General features: G+C 35.1%; 1 protein-coding gene across 1 annotated transcript in view; it reads right to left on the bottom strand.

Moving 5' to 3' along the window:
- sand (potassium two pore domain channel sandman) overlaps nt 1-15,062 on the bottom strand; it is a 346,390-nt gene extending 331,328 nt beyond the window's left edge. The window contains exon 1 of the mRNA XM_090416103.1: nt 13,845-15,062. Within this exon, the coding sequence (XP_090272229.1) occupies nt 13,845-14,292 (448 nt within the window). The 5' untranslated portion in view covers nt 14,293-15,062. The remainder of the gene's footprint in view (nt 1-13,844) is intronic.
- Nucleotides 15,063-15,795: the final 733 nt, after the last annotated feature.

The raw sequence follows: 15,795 nt of genomic DNA, 5'->3' as shown, positions 1-15,795 counted from the left end.
GTCGCTCATCCATAATTTATTTCATTAAGTTTGGGGACTTTGGATATATAGCTCGTCTCTCATCATAAAATATAAACTTCCTCTCAATATATCATTTCACACACGAAAGTATTCAGAACAATTGAAGATATGCTAATTAAAATCTGCCGCGGATAATTTTCCCCTTTCCACTCAAAAAAAAAAAAAAAAAGCCGCAGTGATCAGTACTAGTAATCAGCCATTATAAAAACCATTCTAGATATTGAACAGCACAAAGTGTCCTACACTGATGCTAGCTAAGGACTGTGTATCATTGCTGTCTATGTAGACGGCATAGACAGCAATGGAGGACTGCGATGGAGGTCTACTCAAAGACGTAGGTTCGAATCCCTTGCATTTGTTAACCGATCTCATGCTTTTAAGTTGGTATTGTGTATAATCCTTGAAACTCGGGTTTTTCATCCCTACAGAGAGACAATCAGGTCAATGTAATTAATAAATATAACACACTGATCACATAATCTTAGATACTTTCATTGTAATTTAGATGTAACGTCTGCTTTCTTTGAATACGGAAACCTTCCTTGCATCTTCCTCTTCAATCAATGAAGCCTTTCCCGACTTAACAAGAAGCAAAAGTTCTGATGCAGACACACTAAGCTCCACTAATTCTACAAGCGCGAATATAATCGGAACTCTGCCTTCTTCGCGATATTCCAGAAACACTAATATGTACATAAATATCTAGTCTGAGGATTACCAGATATTCACTAGACATTCTTTGCCGCCTCTATAGTCATATGTAACTAGTATAACTACGCGCTTCAAAGAGATTATTATGTTATGTGGTAGAAAGTTCTACACTTTCTACCACATACATGCAAGAATTGTCGAACCTCCGTTAACCACTGCAACCAAACAGAACTAGCATGAGGAGCTTACGTAGACGACTGTACAATAAAATGTTGCTTGAATGTCACCATAAGGAATCAAGGAAACCAGATAGGTGGAACACGACTAGAATTTTCCTATGGATTATTAAAGATGACCTAGAGTCATTATTGTGCGTTAAAAAGCTTAATCTACACCACGAACTATTGGTATATATTATCCAAGATAGTGTGTGTGTGTGTGTGTGTGTGTGTGTGTGTGTGTTTGCGCGTGTTTGCGCGAGCTTGCTGGAATTTTAGCTTTTTCATTTTCACTTCTCATTTATTCTGGTTATTTTCATTTTTTTGTATTAAAGAAATAAAATATAGATAATAAATAGCTAATGTACATGACATTTTGTGTATAGGTCCCACTTAAAATTAACTTTTCGTTGATGTATCTTCTCTTTTACATGTTAAGTCTCTCTCTCATGTTTTTGTTATTGAGTCTTCCTTTCATCATACCTATTATTTGTATTTAGTGATAACGAAATCACTGTTGATCATTTCAAATCGTTGGTTGGTTTCTTATCCTCAGAATTCAGTAGTGCTTATTGCCTTTAAGATGGTGAAGAAGTAAATTGGTTTTCTCAATCTAATCCAAGTAACGAATTCAATAAAGCATATCAACTGATTTATTTTTGGAAGTCGAAAGTGGGAAACTGTTTGTAAACTAATTTACGAGATGAAAAACATTGCAATAGTCACACAGAGGACCTGACAATAATGAAAAGTAACGAACTCAGAAATTCCATTCCCAAGCGTTGACCATAACGTCAATTATTTAAGCTCAGGGAGACAATTATAGCAATGTTTACATATAAATGAATCCTGACAAAAATCCACACGTTAAATATGCATTACGTTAATAAGTTCCGCACTTATCAGAGGCTCGAAATGAAAGACTTCATTAACTGTCTCTTTCTCTTCCCCTTCTACCCTGCTGACCCCCCGTACCTTGTCGGCCAAGCTTAATGATGTTTTCTGCTTCCATTGACAACTCCAAAAAGATCATTAGTGGTGGCGCTAGTGATGCAAACGGTTATGGTAAGCATTCGCCCTTTTTTTTCAGTGTTACCGAATGGGATATAGAGTCACGCCCTCTGACGGAGGAACGACTAACTAAACTTTTTTTTTTTTAATGAAATTTTTGAGTAGTATTCTAGTCATTTCAAGAAAGTATCGATGACTGAATAAAGACGGCTCGCCTTTCAGCGTGCATTCAACATTGGATTTCAAGCATTACTGGAACAGGACTTTAAATGCAAATAGCGAAGGGATTAATGTAGAAGCGGTACACCGAAAACGCACACTTTATAATAGAATCAGAGATAGTGCCAGAAGTGCTAAATGAAGGCAGGAGATATATTACTCTTAGAAGAAAAAATCGATAAAGAAACAGGGTAGAATAATTGCAAGTTAAGAAATCTCCTATCTTTCTGCAACAGCTTCTTCCATCCAATCTTGTAAAGGTTTTTGCTTCTTGGCTTAGTCGGCAATTATGATAGAAGCAAAAGTCCTCGGGGGTTGAAAGAAATTACATTATCCTTGTAATTTCTCAGCACTCCTTATCTAGAAAGTGGAGACTCGTAGTACTTCTCTAACTTCATTAAATCTCTTACAAATTAAAATTTATCTCCGAGTAATTTGTGCGAGCCAACTTTTCAAAACAATAAACAGATATTTTCTCTTTTACCACCGACTCTATTAAGAGTAGGATCATCATTTCGATGTTGGCGTAAGGCTTAAATTACATTTTTAATTGCAACGGTGTCTTATTACCCAACTAATTTTGAATACAACGACGCTTAAGGGAAGATATCTAACTCACAGATGAAACTCTTTAAAAGAGAAGTCTAATTGTTCAACTTCAACAATTGATTTTTAAAGGTTTGTTTAGTGGTCGCCATTTGCCTATTGTTACGTAATTACAGTCATAGACATTGTTAGTTTTGAATGATTTTATTTCACTGAATAAAAGCTGCGCTGAACGGTATATATCTAACTTAGCATTTCGTCCACACACACACACAGAGTTAAAATAACACGTCCGGTATTGTTAGAGACATTAGTACTTCCCTAAATGCCTTCGGATTACATCGGATGCTATTTTTCACTTTTAACTAAGGAGAGTAGAAGCCAGTGTAGAAGTGTTGGTAGTAGAACGGGTAGCGTAACATGCTGATTGAGCAATAAAACAAATAACAGAGAATTAGTTAAGTCGTATTGGTTTCTCACGTAACAGTAGAGTAGCCAATTAACACCCATCTGTTTTGTGGGCTTTCAAATGCCGTAAAGGGCATTAAAAGAGGTCATATCTAGGTTTTATCGGGAAGCTAGTGGCTTTTAGGTGCACGTTGTTTAGATAAGAACTAGCTCCGATGGAAAAATAGATGGCCCTTGCAGTTGAACAAAGACGAAGTAAGGTAACCTGGGGCCAGTAAATGAACTCCACAACTCCGGATAAATCAATCTGTTCTGGATCAATAGAAACGAATATCTGATAAATTGCTTTTCAATTTCATTGTAAAGATGTCCTTAAATGAATAATTGATAATACGTTGAAGTTATGTGGTCATATTTCAATTTTCTAGTTCCGTTATGCGGCTAAATATTTTTTTCCTGATCTATTTTCAAGTGTTGCGTGCAACATAATGTCATCTGCGGATCTACTACGATACAAACAGTAATCTCATCCTATAAAGAATATCTATCTATAGGACATGTCTCATCGTTTTAAAGAAAAACTTCTAAAGTTTAACGATATGATATTAAACATCAGTTAAAAACTGCACGTTGTTACTTTTATCTTTCTAGTTTAAAAATATATTTTTCTATCAATATATGCATCCAATTTTGCATTTTCTTTTCTTTCTTTTTTTGTAAAATGTGCATATGTCCGTAAAGTGAAATATGTCCAATTTAAAGCTGCAGTAAAATAAATCGACAATAAGTATCAATTCGAAATATTGAATACAAATTCAATAATTTATGTGGTTCAATATTTGTTGGCATTAATTAGCCCTCTGCTGTGAGCATATGCATTTTATTCAAAAGTACGAAATTTGACTGTTGTTCGTTTTACTGTGTTTAGGACTACAGGTATTACATTCGATGTTGAGCGAAATATAACGACAGCCTTCACACGAAATCATTATCAGCTTTCTACATTTTGCTTCATTCTAACTTACTTCAAAGCAATCATTGTTTTTTTGTAATAAGAACATTAAAACCAATTATGAATTTCAAATTCTCCAGTGAATTCTACACTTATTGGAGAGTGTAACTCATCCTTATATCCTTATAAGGACTGGCTTAAAGGGGCGAAGGAAGAATGCTTTTCATCTTCCCCGTTATCTGTAGAGGACAGTGTATGGATAAGGTGTTATTGAGCAATTAAAGCTCTGATCATGGCAGGAGGTTAACAGCAATAGCTGAGCCACAGTTAGAACTTCATTGGCTACAGAATTGCCATCCATTACCCTCCAAGGATATTGGATTGAATGAATCAATCACCGCATCTTACGGTCGATTACCACCTCTTCTCTATATATAATATTTTTGAAATAAAAATAAAAGGGTGTATTAATATATTTTTAAAATATTCAGAAATTTTCAAAAATAACTAAAATATAATTTAATTTTTGTTAAAATATTATAAAGCATAAATACTTATAATCTTAAATTTTAATTATTTTCAAATAAATATATATTTTAGTTTATTTGTATTAAACTGAGAATGCAGTACTGTTAACGATGAATAAAAAATTTAATATTCCACAAAAGTAAAGACTAATAAAAATAAAACCAGTCTAATCTTCACTTGTCCATTCTGATCAACTCAGATGAGAACAGATTGAGCAAGATTAATGAATAAATATACTAACAGCAACATCATTGTTTACAAATATCTAAATTAAAGATTTCAGTGTTGGATTAAGATCAGCCCAACATTAACTCCAATTGTGTACTCTACTTCTATTTAAATTACACCAAACGGATCGATTTCATTTTGCTCTTTTATCCCAATTGCTCTCTGAGACTTTTCTTGTTAATTGCATGCATCCTATTTTCCACATGTGTGTGCGTGTGCGTGTGGCAAATATCTGCAAGCCCATCAAACGTAAACTAGGAATGGTCATTACTGTAAGAAGTGCGTCAAGTGGAGAACATAAAGGAACATCAGTGTTTGGGAGCAAAGCCTCTTTCTCATCACCATCAAGAATATTCTGTGAGATCTTTCGTGGACATCAAGGCTGTAATTGTCGCCTTTAATTATATCCAGGGCGTTTAGAGAGGGTAATTTCCAAGCCTCTTACCAGCCAAATGGAAAAGGGGGAAGAAACTTTGCTTTGTGAGTGCAATACTACCAGAAATAAATGTACAGTCGCTATCTTAAAGGACCTAAAAAGTACCCACAAAGTAGTTAGAAGAAATGGAAGCGGCCTTTGCCACTTGTAGAAAATAGGCAGACTACAATAAGATGATAACAATGCAAAGGAGAAGAAGAAAAGTTGAATAAAAGAAAAATTGAATACGCAGAAGTGACGTTTCATGTTTCTTACGTGCCTTTTTTCAGAGAATGAAAAGAAGGTAAGATAAGGACGAAAACAATAAAAGGAAGAGAGTTATTAAAAGAAAACTCTTACCCTTTCTCTCAGGCACCCTACTAACGTTATCTTTTCTTACCCAAACTATGACGTCGGCAAAATAATTAATATGTTAATGACTGAAACATTCTGATTGATTCAATATTTTTATTCTTCCTCTCCGAGAATATTCTTAAAGATTTCTTTACGAATTCTCTTCTTTTTCTTCTTCAGAAATCCTTCTTCTTCCTCTGCGCTGCTTCAACTATTATTTTTTTCCTGTTTCAACCATTCTTCGTGTTCCATTCTTCTTGTTCTTCATGATTTAATTTTTCTTGTTCTTCAGAATTCCTTCTTCGTTTATTCTACCACTTCTTTGAAGATTTCTTCTTCTTTTATTCTGTTACTTCTATGAAGATTTCTTCTTCTAATTCTTCAAAATTAATTAAAAACAGTACTTTATGAAACAGGATGACTTGGGTTTCCTGATTCTCATCTAAGTCTTCATGATGAACACAAAGGCATCCTTCTAGCTCAGCAACTATATGGCACTTTCTCCAATGTATATTAGTACAATATTCGCAGGCAAAACTCTTCGAGAAAGTGGTTAATGACCCTTGCAAAAGCGCTAATATTATGAACAAAACTCCTTATCAAATCCTTAGAGAAAATAGGATTTCACATCCCAACTAAAAACCCACATGGTATTACCTCTAGGTGACATGTTCAACGAGCCATCAGACACGTGTAGAATTTTGGTTACTTTCAAATTAAAAAAAAATTAACCTAAAACATGCAAGACAACAAAGGAACACAATCAAAAGAAGAGATCAATCTATTTAAAATTTCATTCCAGGTCATTTTTGAAGTTATTTCCCTTAATGTTTGACGTCACTTCCCCTTTATTAGCTTATGACGGCATTTCCTTTAATAAATGTTTGCGCATTACCGATCGTAAAAAGGGGGTAATAAACCCATCAAAAAGATGAACACAGTCGTGGAAAAAATGCTAATCAGAAGCATCGCATTAGGCAAATATACATCATAAGAGAGTTCTCTTTCCAGTTGCATGTGCAATATTTCATCGCTCATCCGTGATTGTAAAAGACTGCTATGAAATATACATTGGGACAGAGGGGATATCAAGGAAAGCATTCGTTAATGTCTGCTCGGGTGAAGGTGTACCGTAGACATCACATGGGTAGGAGGGAGGGGAAAAAGTCACGCAGCTACACGTAAGATTTTGTAGTGATTTGGAGAAACACGTCTTAGAAAGCGCTGTTCAGATCCGAAATCAGTGAAGCACCACCAAGACTACAGGAAGTGCATACCCCACTCCTTATCCGCCGCCTCCTCCTCCGTTGCTAAAAGATCGATACAGCGGTAGGAGCTTTAAACGCCACCCCACCATCTGAGTCGCAGGCGCATTCGACTGTTGGCCGCAATAGTCGTAAACCCTGCACTTCGGTGTGATCGCTGTTACTGTAAATTTTCAGATTACGACAACCGACAGTTCATCGCTTAGTCTCTTGTGGTCTTGGCAAATGTGGTGTTGCAGGAAGAATATTAAACGCTAACAAAGTGGCCGTCGATGCTAAAGGTGGCTTCTCCACACAGTTCCGATGCTTTACAGGTTTCAGACACTCTCGATGTTACTTCCTTAAGGCAAATCGGGCCCTAACGTAAACTTAACACATTTAAGCATTCGCGTCGAATTTTAATTGGGCATTTAATGCTGGCGAAGTGATCCCACTATAATTACACGCTATGAGCGAATAATACGTTCAATTATTGCGTATCGCTGAACACAACCAAATTTAGTAATGAACATGAACCTTATCTTACTACTCGCGTTTATTCTTGCAACCAAACAATTTTCTTTCCTCTCTCTCTCTTTGTCGTTGTTTCCATATTTTTATATTTTTATTCTATTAATATAATTCCATAAACCGATGGGTTTTGAGTATTACATTCTCTTCTATCTATTTTTACTCTCTTCTATGTTTATTTTTTATTTTCTTTCTCTCTTTCCATATTTCTAATTCTCTCAGAAGCAGCAAAGAGTTCTGAGATAGATCACCAGATGCACAACTTGTGGAAAGTCCAAGTTCATCTTTAAGAAGTAAGATGATAACAGGTGTGGGCTTTGTTAAAAATTTCTACTTAGTCTGCATAATTTCCCTTTTCTTTTCTGTATAAATTCCTTGTAGCTTGCATAATTCTATATACTTTTCTAAACATTTCTGTTTGGATCCATTTCCTCATATAACCGAACTGTTTTAGTAACAGAGGTAAGTTTCTGATATTTTCTTTCATTATAAACGTTTTGTGATTGTGTTTCCTATTCTTGTTCCTCTGTTGTAACGTTTCCTGCATGACTTCCAACCAAATGAGCTACATTAAGTTGAAAGCCGTTTTGCCGCAATCTCCAACTTTAATTCTTTAGCTAACCGCTAAAGAATTAAAGAAAAAACTAAAGAAAAATTGTTATCAATCTCTTTAAGATATTGTCTTTGTTAATTCTGTGAAGTATATATCCAACAAAAATATCTATTTTTATCAGCTTCTTCCAAACATTATTCATAGACTCTATTATCATCTCACTCGATGCTGCATTTACGTTTTGTTTTGTACAATGAAAGATATTACACTCCTTTCAAAAGTATCTGAGAGTGTTTCACCTTGATGTATGGGAATGAGATGGTATTATGTGAATGTGTTAAAAAAACGCAATCTCATGCGTCCTAAAATCATCTATGATACAATTAAACCAGTTTTCCGAACACACAATCGAACGAAGAATGGAAAACATGGACGATTTACATGTATATTTTATTGGAAATATTCACACTAAAGATTGTAACCCCTATCGTACAATTAGTGCCGTAGATAGGTCGATAATCCCCCTGCCCTGGAAACTAAAATTAAAATTTTGGAATCCATTCCAGGCTTAACACTAAGCAGGGTGTGGTCTAACAATAAGCGATGAAATTAATTTCCTATCTAAAGACGTTCACTGGCATATATGCTACCGTATAATTAGAGTCCTTAAATGTTAGTTCGAGAGCTAAGGAGCTATCAAATAGACTAACCACTTCGTTAAATCTTTCATAAAACATAATAACGTCTACAAAGTGTCCTAAAAGCCCTTATACATTTTAAACATTAAAATGATTCATTATTGGAGATTTTATCTTTAGGTTTATTCTGGCGTTCGAGATAACCCTCATCACGTGTGATACATTGTTCAAGTCGAATTTCGAACTCGGTGAAAATATTCATTAACACAGTAACTGAATGAATTGCATTTGTAATCCTAACCTAAAGATCATCCAACAAACGAATTTTTGATGGATGGAAAACTGCTTTTATATTACATCACAAAAAAAGTCCAACGACAATTCGATCATGGGAACTCGATGGCTAAGAAAGAGGACCTCTTCTACCTATCCACGTATATAAGAAAGTGTTATTCAGAAACTGCTGCATACTCAAAGAATAATGGTCGGGTGTCCAAGTTTGCCGGAAGATGATGCGATTTGAAATATTTAACTTCTTTTGTTCAGGAATGAATAATGCCTTAATCATTGAAAGGTAAGATTCACCATTTACTTTTGACTTTTTTTTTAAAAAAAAGCAATGGACCGAAAATGAAAGGCATCCTGAGGACATACCATACTTTTTTTTAAAAAACAAATATTAATTATTAGTCCTCTTTCGAATAATAGCGTTTACTGTAAGTTTGTAACCTGTATACATCTTATTATTCAAGTTTAAAACTTGAATAACACTACTTTTAGGTCACCCTTTTATATCCATTTGTTCATTATCATCCCTTCATAAGAGAGCAAATTATGCAAAATATTTTATTCTTTTTTAACGTAGTGCAGTTCTAACTTCTGTACGCACCTATTCAAATCAGTCTGTTTGCCAGATATCAGTGATACGAAAATGAAAAATTGTCTTACGATTTCTTAACCCAGGCTAAGTGTTTTATAGAAAAGAAAGACCACACACATACACATAGGCATTTTGTCAATTTCGATATTTCTTATCTCAATTTCGATATTATCTACCAAAGTGACATTTTTTTCATAAGCAGAATTTTTTACTGTAAAATAGCTTTTATTCCTACAAAGCAGTAACTTTGACGTAAACAGAATTTCGTCTATTTTAATAGTTTCGGTATTTGTTCTAGGTCTGTGTTCATTACAAACAAAAAGGACTTTCTCATAATTTGCTTTGAATATTTTGAATATGTTGAGACAACAAGGAACATACAAGCAGCTCCCATTTTAGGTTATTTTCTGCGAGTAAAAACGTAATTAGTTCTTAATTCTTAGACCTTCAAACAATTAGTGTCCTTTTTACGCTATTGAATAATAATCCGACGCGATTATAATACCACTTGATCTAAAGCATTGATAATCTCGAAACTCCGTTCAAGAATCCAAACATTTTTCAAACTAATTAAGTCTTCATAAAGAAGATGGTTGCCTCACAGCAGCAGTTAAAAATTTCACGCCTTTCATTTATTTATCTCTTACTAAATTATTCATCTTCTTTTAAGTTTAAAAGTTTAAAAAATATAAATTGGCGTAGTTTGAATGGATGCTTTCTTCCTGTTCCCATGTTATAATGACATCACTTGCATATATTAAAATGTATCTTTTATGTAAACAGTGAATGATTTTTTCTTTAGAATTATTGATTTATAATTCGTTTTTATTTTTAAATCATCTATCATACCGTTAAATTATATAATAAATCAGTAAGAATGTTCATATATAACAAAAGTTTGAACTGTTTTCATAGATTTTTAAAACTCTTGAAAAGTTTGCTTTCTTTTGATTTATTTAAAACATCGCCTTGTTCTGAGTAGATTTCCTTGCATAATTTCCTTCATCTCCTTTTCTAAAATGTAATGCTTTAAGCATATGTATTGAAGAACTACGTCAATCTCAATCATAGCCTCATCACACAATTATGCATCCTTATTACTTGCTAACGACAGCACGGACATTGAAATTTCTTTAAATAAGGGTGTAATTTTAAAAATTAACTATGAATATAATTTACAACTTTTTCTAGAAACTCTTGAAGTTAGAAAGAGGCGACTTTGTCATGTAAATACAGCGTCATTACATATTATTGCAGAGAACACATATTATCTCTGTGTAGATAGCGCTCATTGTCACGCGCGCACACACACACACACACACACACACACACACACACACACACACACACACACACACACACACACACAGTGTGTGTGTGTGTGTGTAACAATAGTAAAGAACGATAGGTAATCAACCCCCAAAATAAATCATATGATGACAATCCATTTATATTGATTGTCTCATCAGCGACCTCTATGTAGGTCTAATAATATCAAAGAAATATTACCACAAAACAAGGTCGATGATAAATTATTCATAAAGGGTCCTGTTAAGGAGGAGATGCTAATGTCTAACACATGCAAATAGCTGGTGAAGCGATGATTGCTAATAAATAGGTCGTAGTTGTATAACTGTTTTTTTACTGGTTAATTACGAGGTAAGAAACTAACCGAATAGCAACACAGCTGCCTTTCTCCCGTGCTTTTAGCTGACAATAGGGAATTGATTGATTACATTAGCCCAGAATTTATTTAATTACTTTAGAATCTTAGCAAAATGTGAATTTTTTTACAGAAAGATTCGCAGTATTTTACTGTGATCAACGCAATCCTAGATGTGCCCAAAAGATACATTTGCAAGAGTAGATTTTTTTTCTTTCTTAGTTATGTTATTTTTCAGCGCATTTTTGTATAAGAAATTTCTCCCATCTCGTCAAACTAGGACACTACCGGTATTTTACGGAATTTATAAAGAGAATTAAAATGTAAATGGATTTACTAGGTCACACAGGTATGCTAACTATTTTCCCATTTTAATGGTAGTGGAGACTTGTGGAAAGAGAAAGTTTGCACCTCTGTGTTTTGATAAATATTAATAAGAGCTACAGCCAAGAAACATTATCTGGTATGATGCACACAACCATTCTGCTTATATAACTACACAGCAAACATTTCAGCACATGTTATTATGTGGAATGCTTGGAAAAAACCAAACAGTCAGGAAAATGAAAGTTTTTTTTATCATAAGCAAATGGAAAATAAAGCACTACACACCGAAACAATTCTGAATTTAATTCATCCGAGGTTTAGAGAAAGAAAATTAAACTATATATATATATATATATATATATATATATATATATATATATATATACTGTCGTGTTATGTTCAAAATACAATAATTCTTAGTATATTGTAACAAGTAAAAATGTAACTCAAATTATTGTATTATTCTCTGTCACTAAAGAAATAAGGAAATAATTCAGATATATCGTATGATCTGAAACTTCGCGGGGGGGGGACTCGTTTTATCATTCTAAGCCTTTCATCTGCAACTGGTTATTATCAGGCTTTTTGCATTCAACCCCAATGAAAGACGATCCTGGCATTATAAGTAGATTTATTTATTTGTCATCAGTAGAAAGATACTACAATGAAGCCTCCGTATGTATATTCAGTGTTTGATACGATGTCATATACGAGAGCATCACGTTATAAATTTGACGTTTAGGAATAGGGGGGAGGGTAATAAATCAAAACATAGTGATAGATGAAGCAGTAGTCGAGCAGTGTGTATGTGTCAGATAGTGTTATTATTGAAACTGAATCATGCATGATAGCGATAAATCTCTGCATCCTGTTAGAGATGATGATACATAAATGGAGTTGTAGATATCTATTTATCTCATGTTTTTGCCGTAAGACAGAAAAATTACCTATTTAAGATCATCATAAATATGCCAAGATCAAATTTAGTTCACAGCACAAGAAACAGAAATAATGCACTAATTTATCTCAATCTAACTAGAAGTTATCTGCTTGATGTATAAACATCAATAGTATTCGTTAAAATCCAATTTTCGGGTTAAATTCGCATGCGATGTTCTTGCTTTTATGTTTTTACAGGCTCTATCCCTATGCCTTATCCACCAATTTTTCATTCATAGTACTACATTCATATGGCTAAATACAATCACTACGTATTGTTAATTCCTACTAATATTATATTATACCCTTATTATTACACTCTTTGTTATATTCAGAGGATTTAAGTGAAGTACTTTGTATCATGCTTGAATATATTAATCATCCAAAGCACGCACGCACGCACGCACACACACACACACACACACACACACACACGGTACAACATGAAATATTCCGGCTGTAATGCCGAATAAGCGGTTTCACCAGACCATAGTATTTATCGATAAACTTATTTAGAAACTAAATCACACTTTTCACTATGTTCGCTTTATCTAAGTAAACAATCAGTTAAAGTAACAGAGACCAGTATATACAGTTTTTAATCACACATTTCAAGGAAATCAAAGAATTATGGCAACAGAGACTATTCTTTTTGAGGAAATTTATCTTGATAGTACACAGTAAGATATGCAGTAAGGGAGCATGTGAAAATGAATACTCCTAACTCTCCATGAATAACAAAAAATCATTCACATCTCCACATTTAATGAATAACGTATACCTTCAGTATCTATCTATCTACTCTAAAGTCCATATACATACATAATCGTTATATTTTATTACATTATGAATTACAGAAAGAGACTGTGCAATCGTGAATATTAACAATATATCATTTATATAATATTATGATACGAGATATTTACCTATGTTCCGGATAAACTTTATTAAACATTCAAAATTTCAAGAATTTTAAATTATTTTATAAAAGTTCTTTTAGAATATTTCACCTTACAAAATATGCATAATCATTTTTATGATTAAAATTGAAATAATAAACTCACTTTTTGCAAAATTTAATGAAATCACAACCACGTAGAGTTGACGTTTTTCATTGTAATGAGCATGATCTATTGTTATAAATATACATTAAATTTATATTTCCTTTAGAAAAGTATTCGTGGTTATAACTGCCGTGCATTTTATGATCATGAGGACAAATAGAAACTTGAGTAGGAAACAAGTAATGCATTAAAGAGATAAGTTTGTTTTAAGTGAACGTTATGATTTGAATCACAGCAATTACAGGAAATACATAAGTAAGATATACTGAATACTTTCAAACGCTAAATTATGTATCAATAACATCATTTGCTATCAGACATCATGCAGATCGACGTCAGAAACTGATGGTAAATGACATATGTTTTTATGGCACTACTCTGGTGATATGCGAGGAAGCCGAACTTTCAGTAGCAATAACAATATACGAGCAACCAATATTAAAATCTCACTTACCTATGGTTGTAATGACAGTGAGGGAGTAAAGGAATGCCCCTGAGAAGGACCACTGCTGGCTCGTGCCTTCCTTCCCATCGTAGCCATCTTTGACGGCAGCGATTAAGTCCGTCTGAAAGCGTTTGACTTCGACGGCCACTTCACGGGTCCAGTTCTCCTTGTAAAGTATATTCAGTTTGTCAGTGATCGCCCATAACCTTTGAACCGTATTCTGTCGCATGTTGATCACCTCACTGGCTTTCTCTTCTTCGTGCGGAGCTTCTAGCGCTCGGAACGCAAAGGCTCCGAGGATGCTGTAACCCACCACTAACCCACACAACCCCACATGAGAGAACATGAAAGCTGTAAATTTACGGCAGCATGTCTTGCATTTATTCTCCGGTGGCCGCTTGCGGTGACCGTGCCGCGAGGCACTCCGTCTCGACGAACGCTTCCGTTCCAGCGACATAACCTCCCGCTGCTGCAACCGCCGATGTGTGTGTAGGTTTGACCGGGCGAAAACGCTTGGCTGAGAACGCCCGTAGCTGTCACCGGTATCATTGGGTCGCTTTCCGCCCGGAGCGCGGACGGAGGCTCACATCTTCTTCGTTCCCTTCGGCAGAGTGGTAGTAACAGGCGATCAGAAGTAGTACGGCAGGGTCGGAAATCATGTTTGCCCTTTGACCTCCCTTTTCCGATAAGAATTTTGAATTCTCTTTACAAGTTGTTATCCACGATGCCTGTTGTTGCCGACGAACTCAACGGACACACACTCCGCCCCACACGCAATCACACGTACGCACACAAAGGATAGCATACAGGCAAGCTGCGAGAGACAATGAGAAACCCTCCCCCCACTTTCTGAAACTTCCCCCTCTCTCTTTCTCTCTCTCTCTCTCTCTCTCTCTCTCTCTCTTTCCCTTTTCTCTTTACTCTTAGGAAGACTACTCACAGCACTAGCGCCCCCACTCGGTCGTGTTATTCCAAAATGCCTCCACCTCCAGCGGCCGTGAACGATGAGGATGTTACAGACAGGTTCAGCATCCAATCTGGACCATTCCACCACTATACCGAGATGCACACATCCCCGTGACCTAGCTGTATTCTCTCCCGCTGTCGCTCTGAGCGTTACAATGACGCTACGATCATCCACCACAAGCAACTGGAGTGCAGACTTTGTCGACGTATGGACGACTGCATCGCAGCCCGGGCACAATTCCAGAGGCTGACTGCAGTGCCTAACCACACCACCAGCTAATCGCTGGTAGTGAATAGAAGCGACGTCTACAGGCGCAAAGCAACAGTGATGCAGTGACTTACCTAGAAATTATCGAGTGGACGAACTGGGAAAGCAGCTCCCCCTGGAGGCAGAGAAAAGAAACAAAGCACGATCACTTTGGAGAGAAAGAGACAAGGAGAGAGAGCGAGAGAGAGAGAGAGAGAGACTCTCACAAAATGTTGTTTGTTGTTAAGCAAGTGTCTGTCAGCTGATGTTTCGGAGTAGTATTTATGAACTCAGCGATTTATAATTATACTGCATGCTGTCTGCATTTACTCGATAGATAATTTGATTAATGCTTTGAATAGCGCTTGTATGCGTTTCTTTCCTTGGATTTTAATCCAAAACAAAGTAAAAAAAAAAAATAATGACAGATCATTAAAGCTGAAGAAGTAATCTTCACTATTTCCAGATTTTAATAAAATCGTTAAGATAATTTGTTTTGTTTTAATATCGGTTCTAAACAACTGATATAAAATCGACTCATCTCTAAGACACTCATCTGTTAATTAGCTTTTTCCCAAAGGACGAAAAAAATAAAAATAAATAAATAAAATCCATTACATATAACATAGGCATAATCAGTCGGCAGAGCATTTGTTTTACTTATCATTATAATCTTATTCGGAAAAATGGTCACTAACTAACATTAGATAAAATCTTAATTTTTTAACAAGACAGATGATCAAAAGT

The sequence above is a fragment of the Typopeltis vanoorti genome, chromosome 1 (assembly GCF_054136105.1).
Source record: "Typopeltis vanoorti isolate ZY-2024b chromosome 1, IOZ_Tvanoo_1.0, whole genome shotgun sequence".
Taxonomy (NCBI): domain Eukaryota; kingdom Metazoa; phylum Arthropoda; class Arachnida; order Uropygi; family Thelyphonidae; genus Typopeltis; species Typopeltis vanoorti.
The sequence above is the reverse complement of the archived record's forward strand: the minus strand, read 5'-3'. Positions and strand labels throughout refer to the sequence as shown.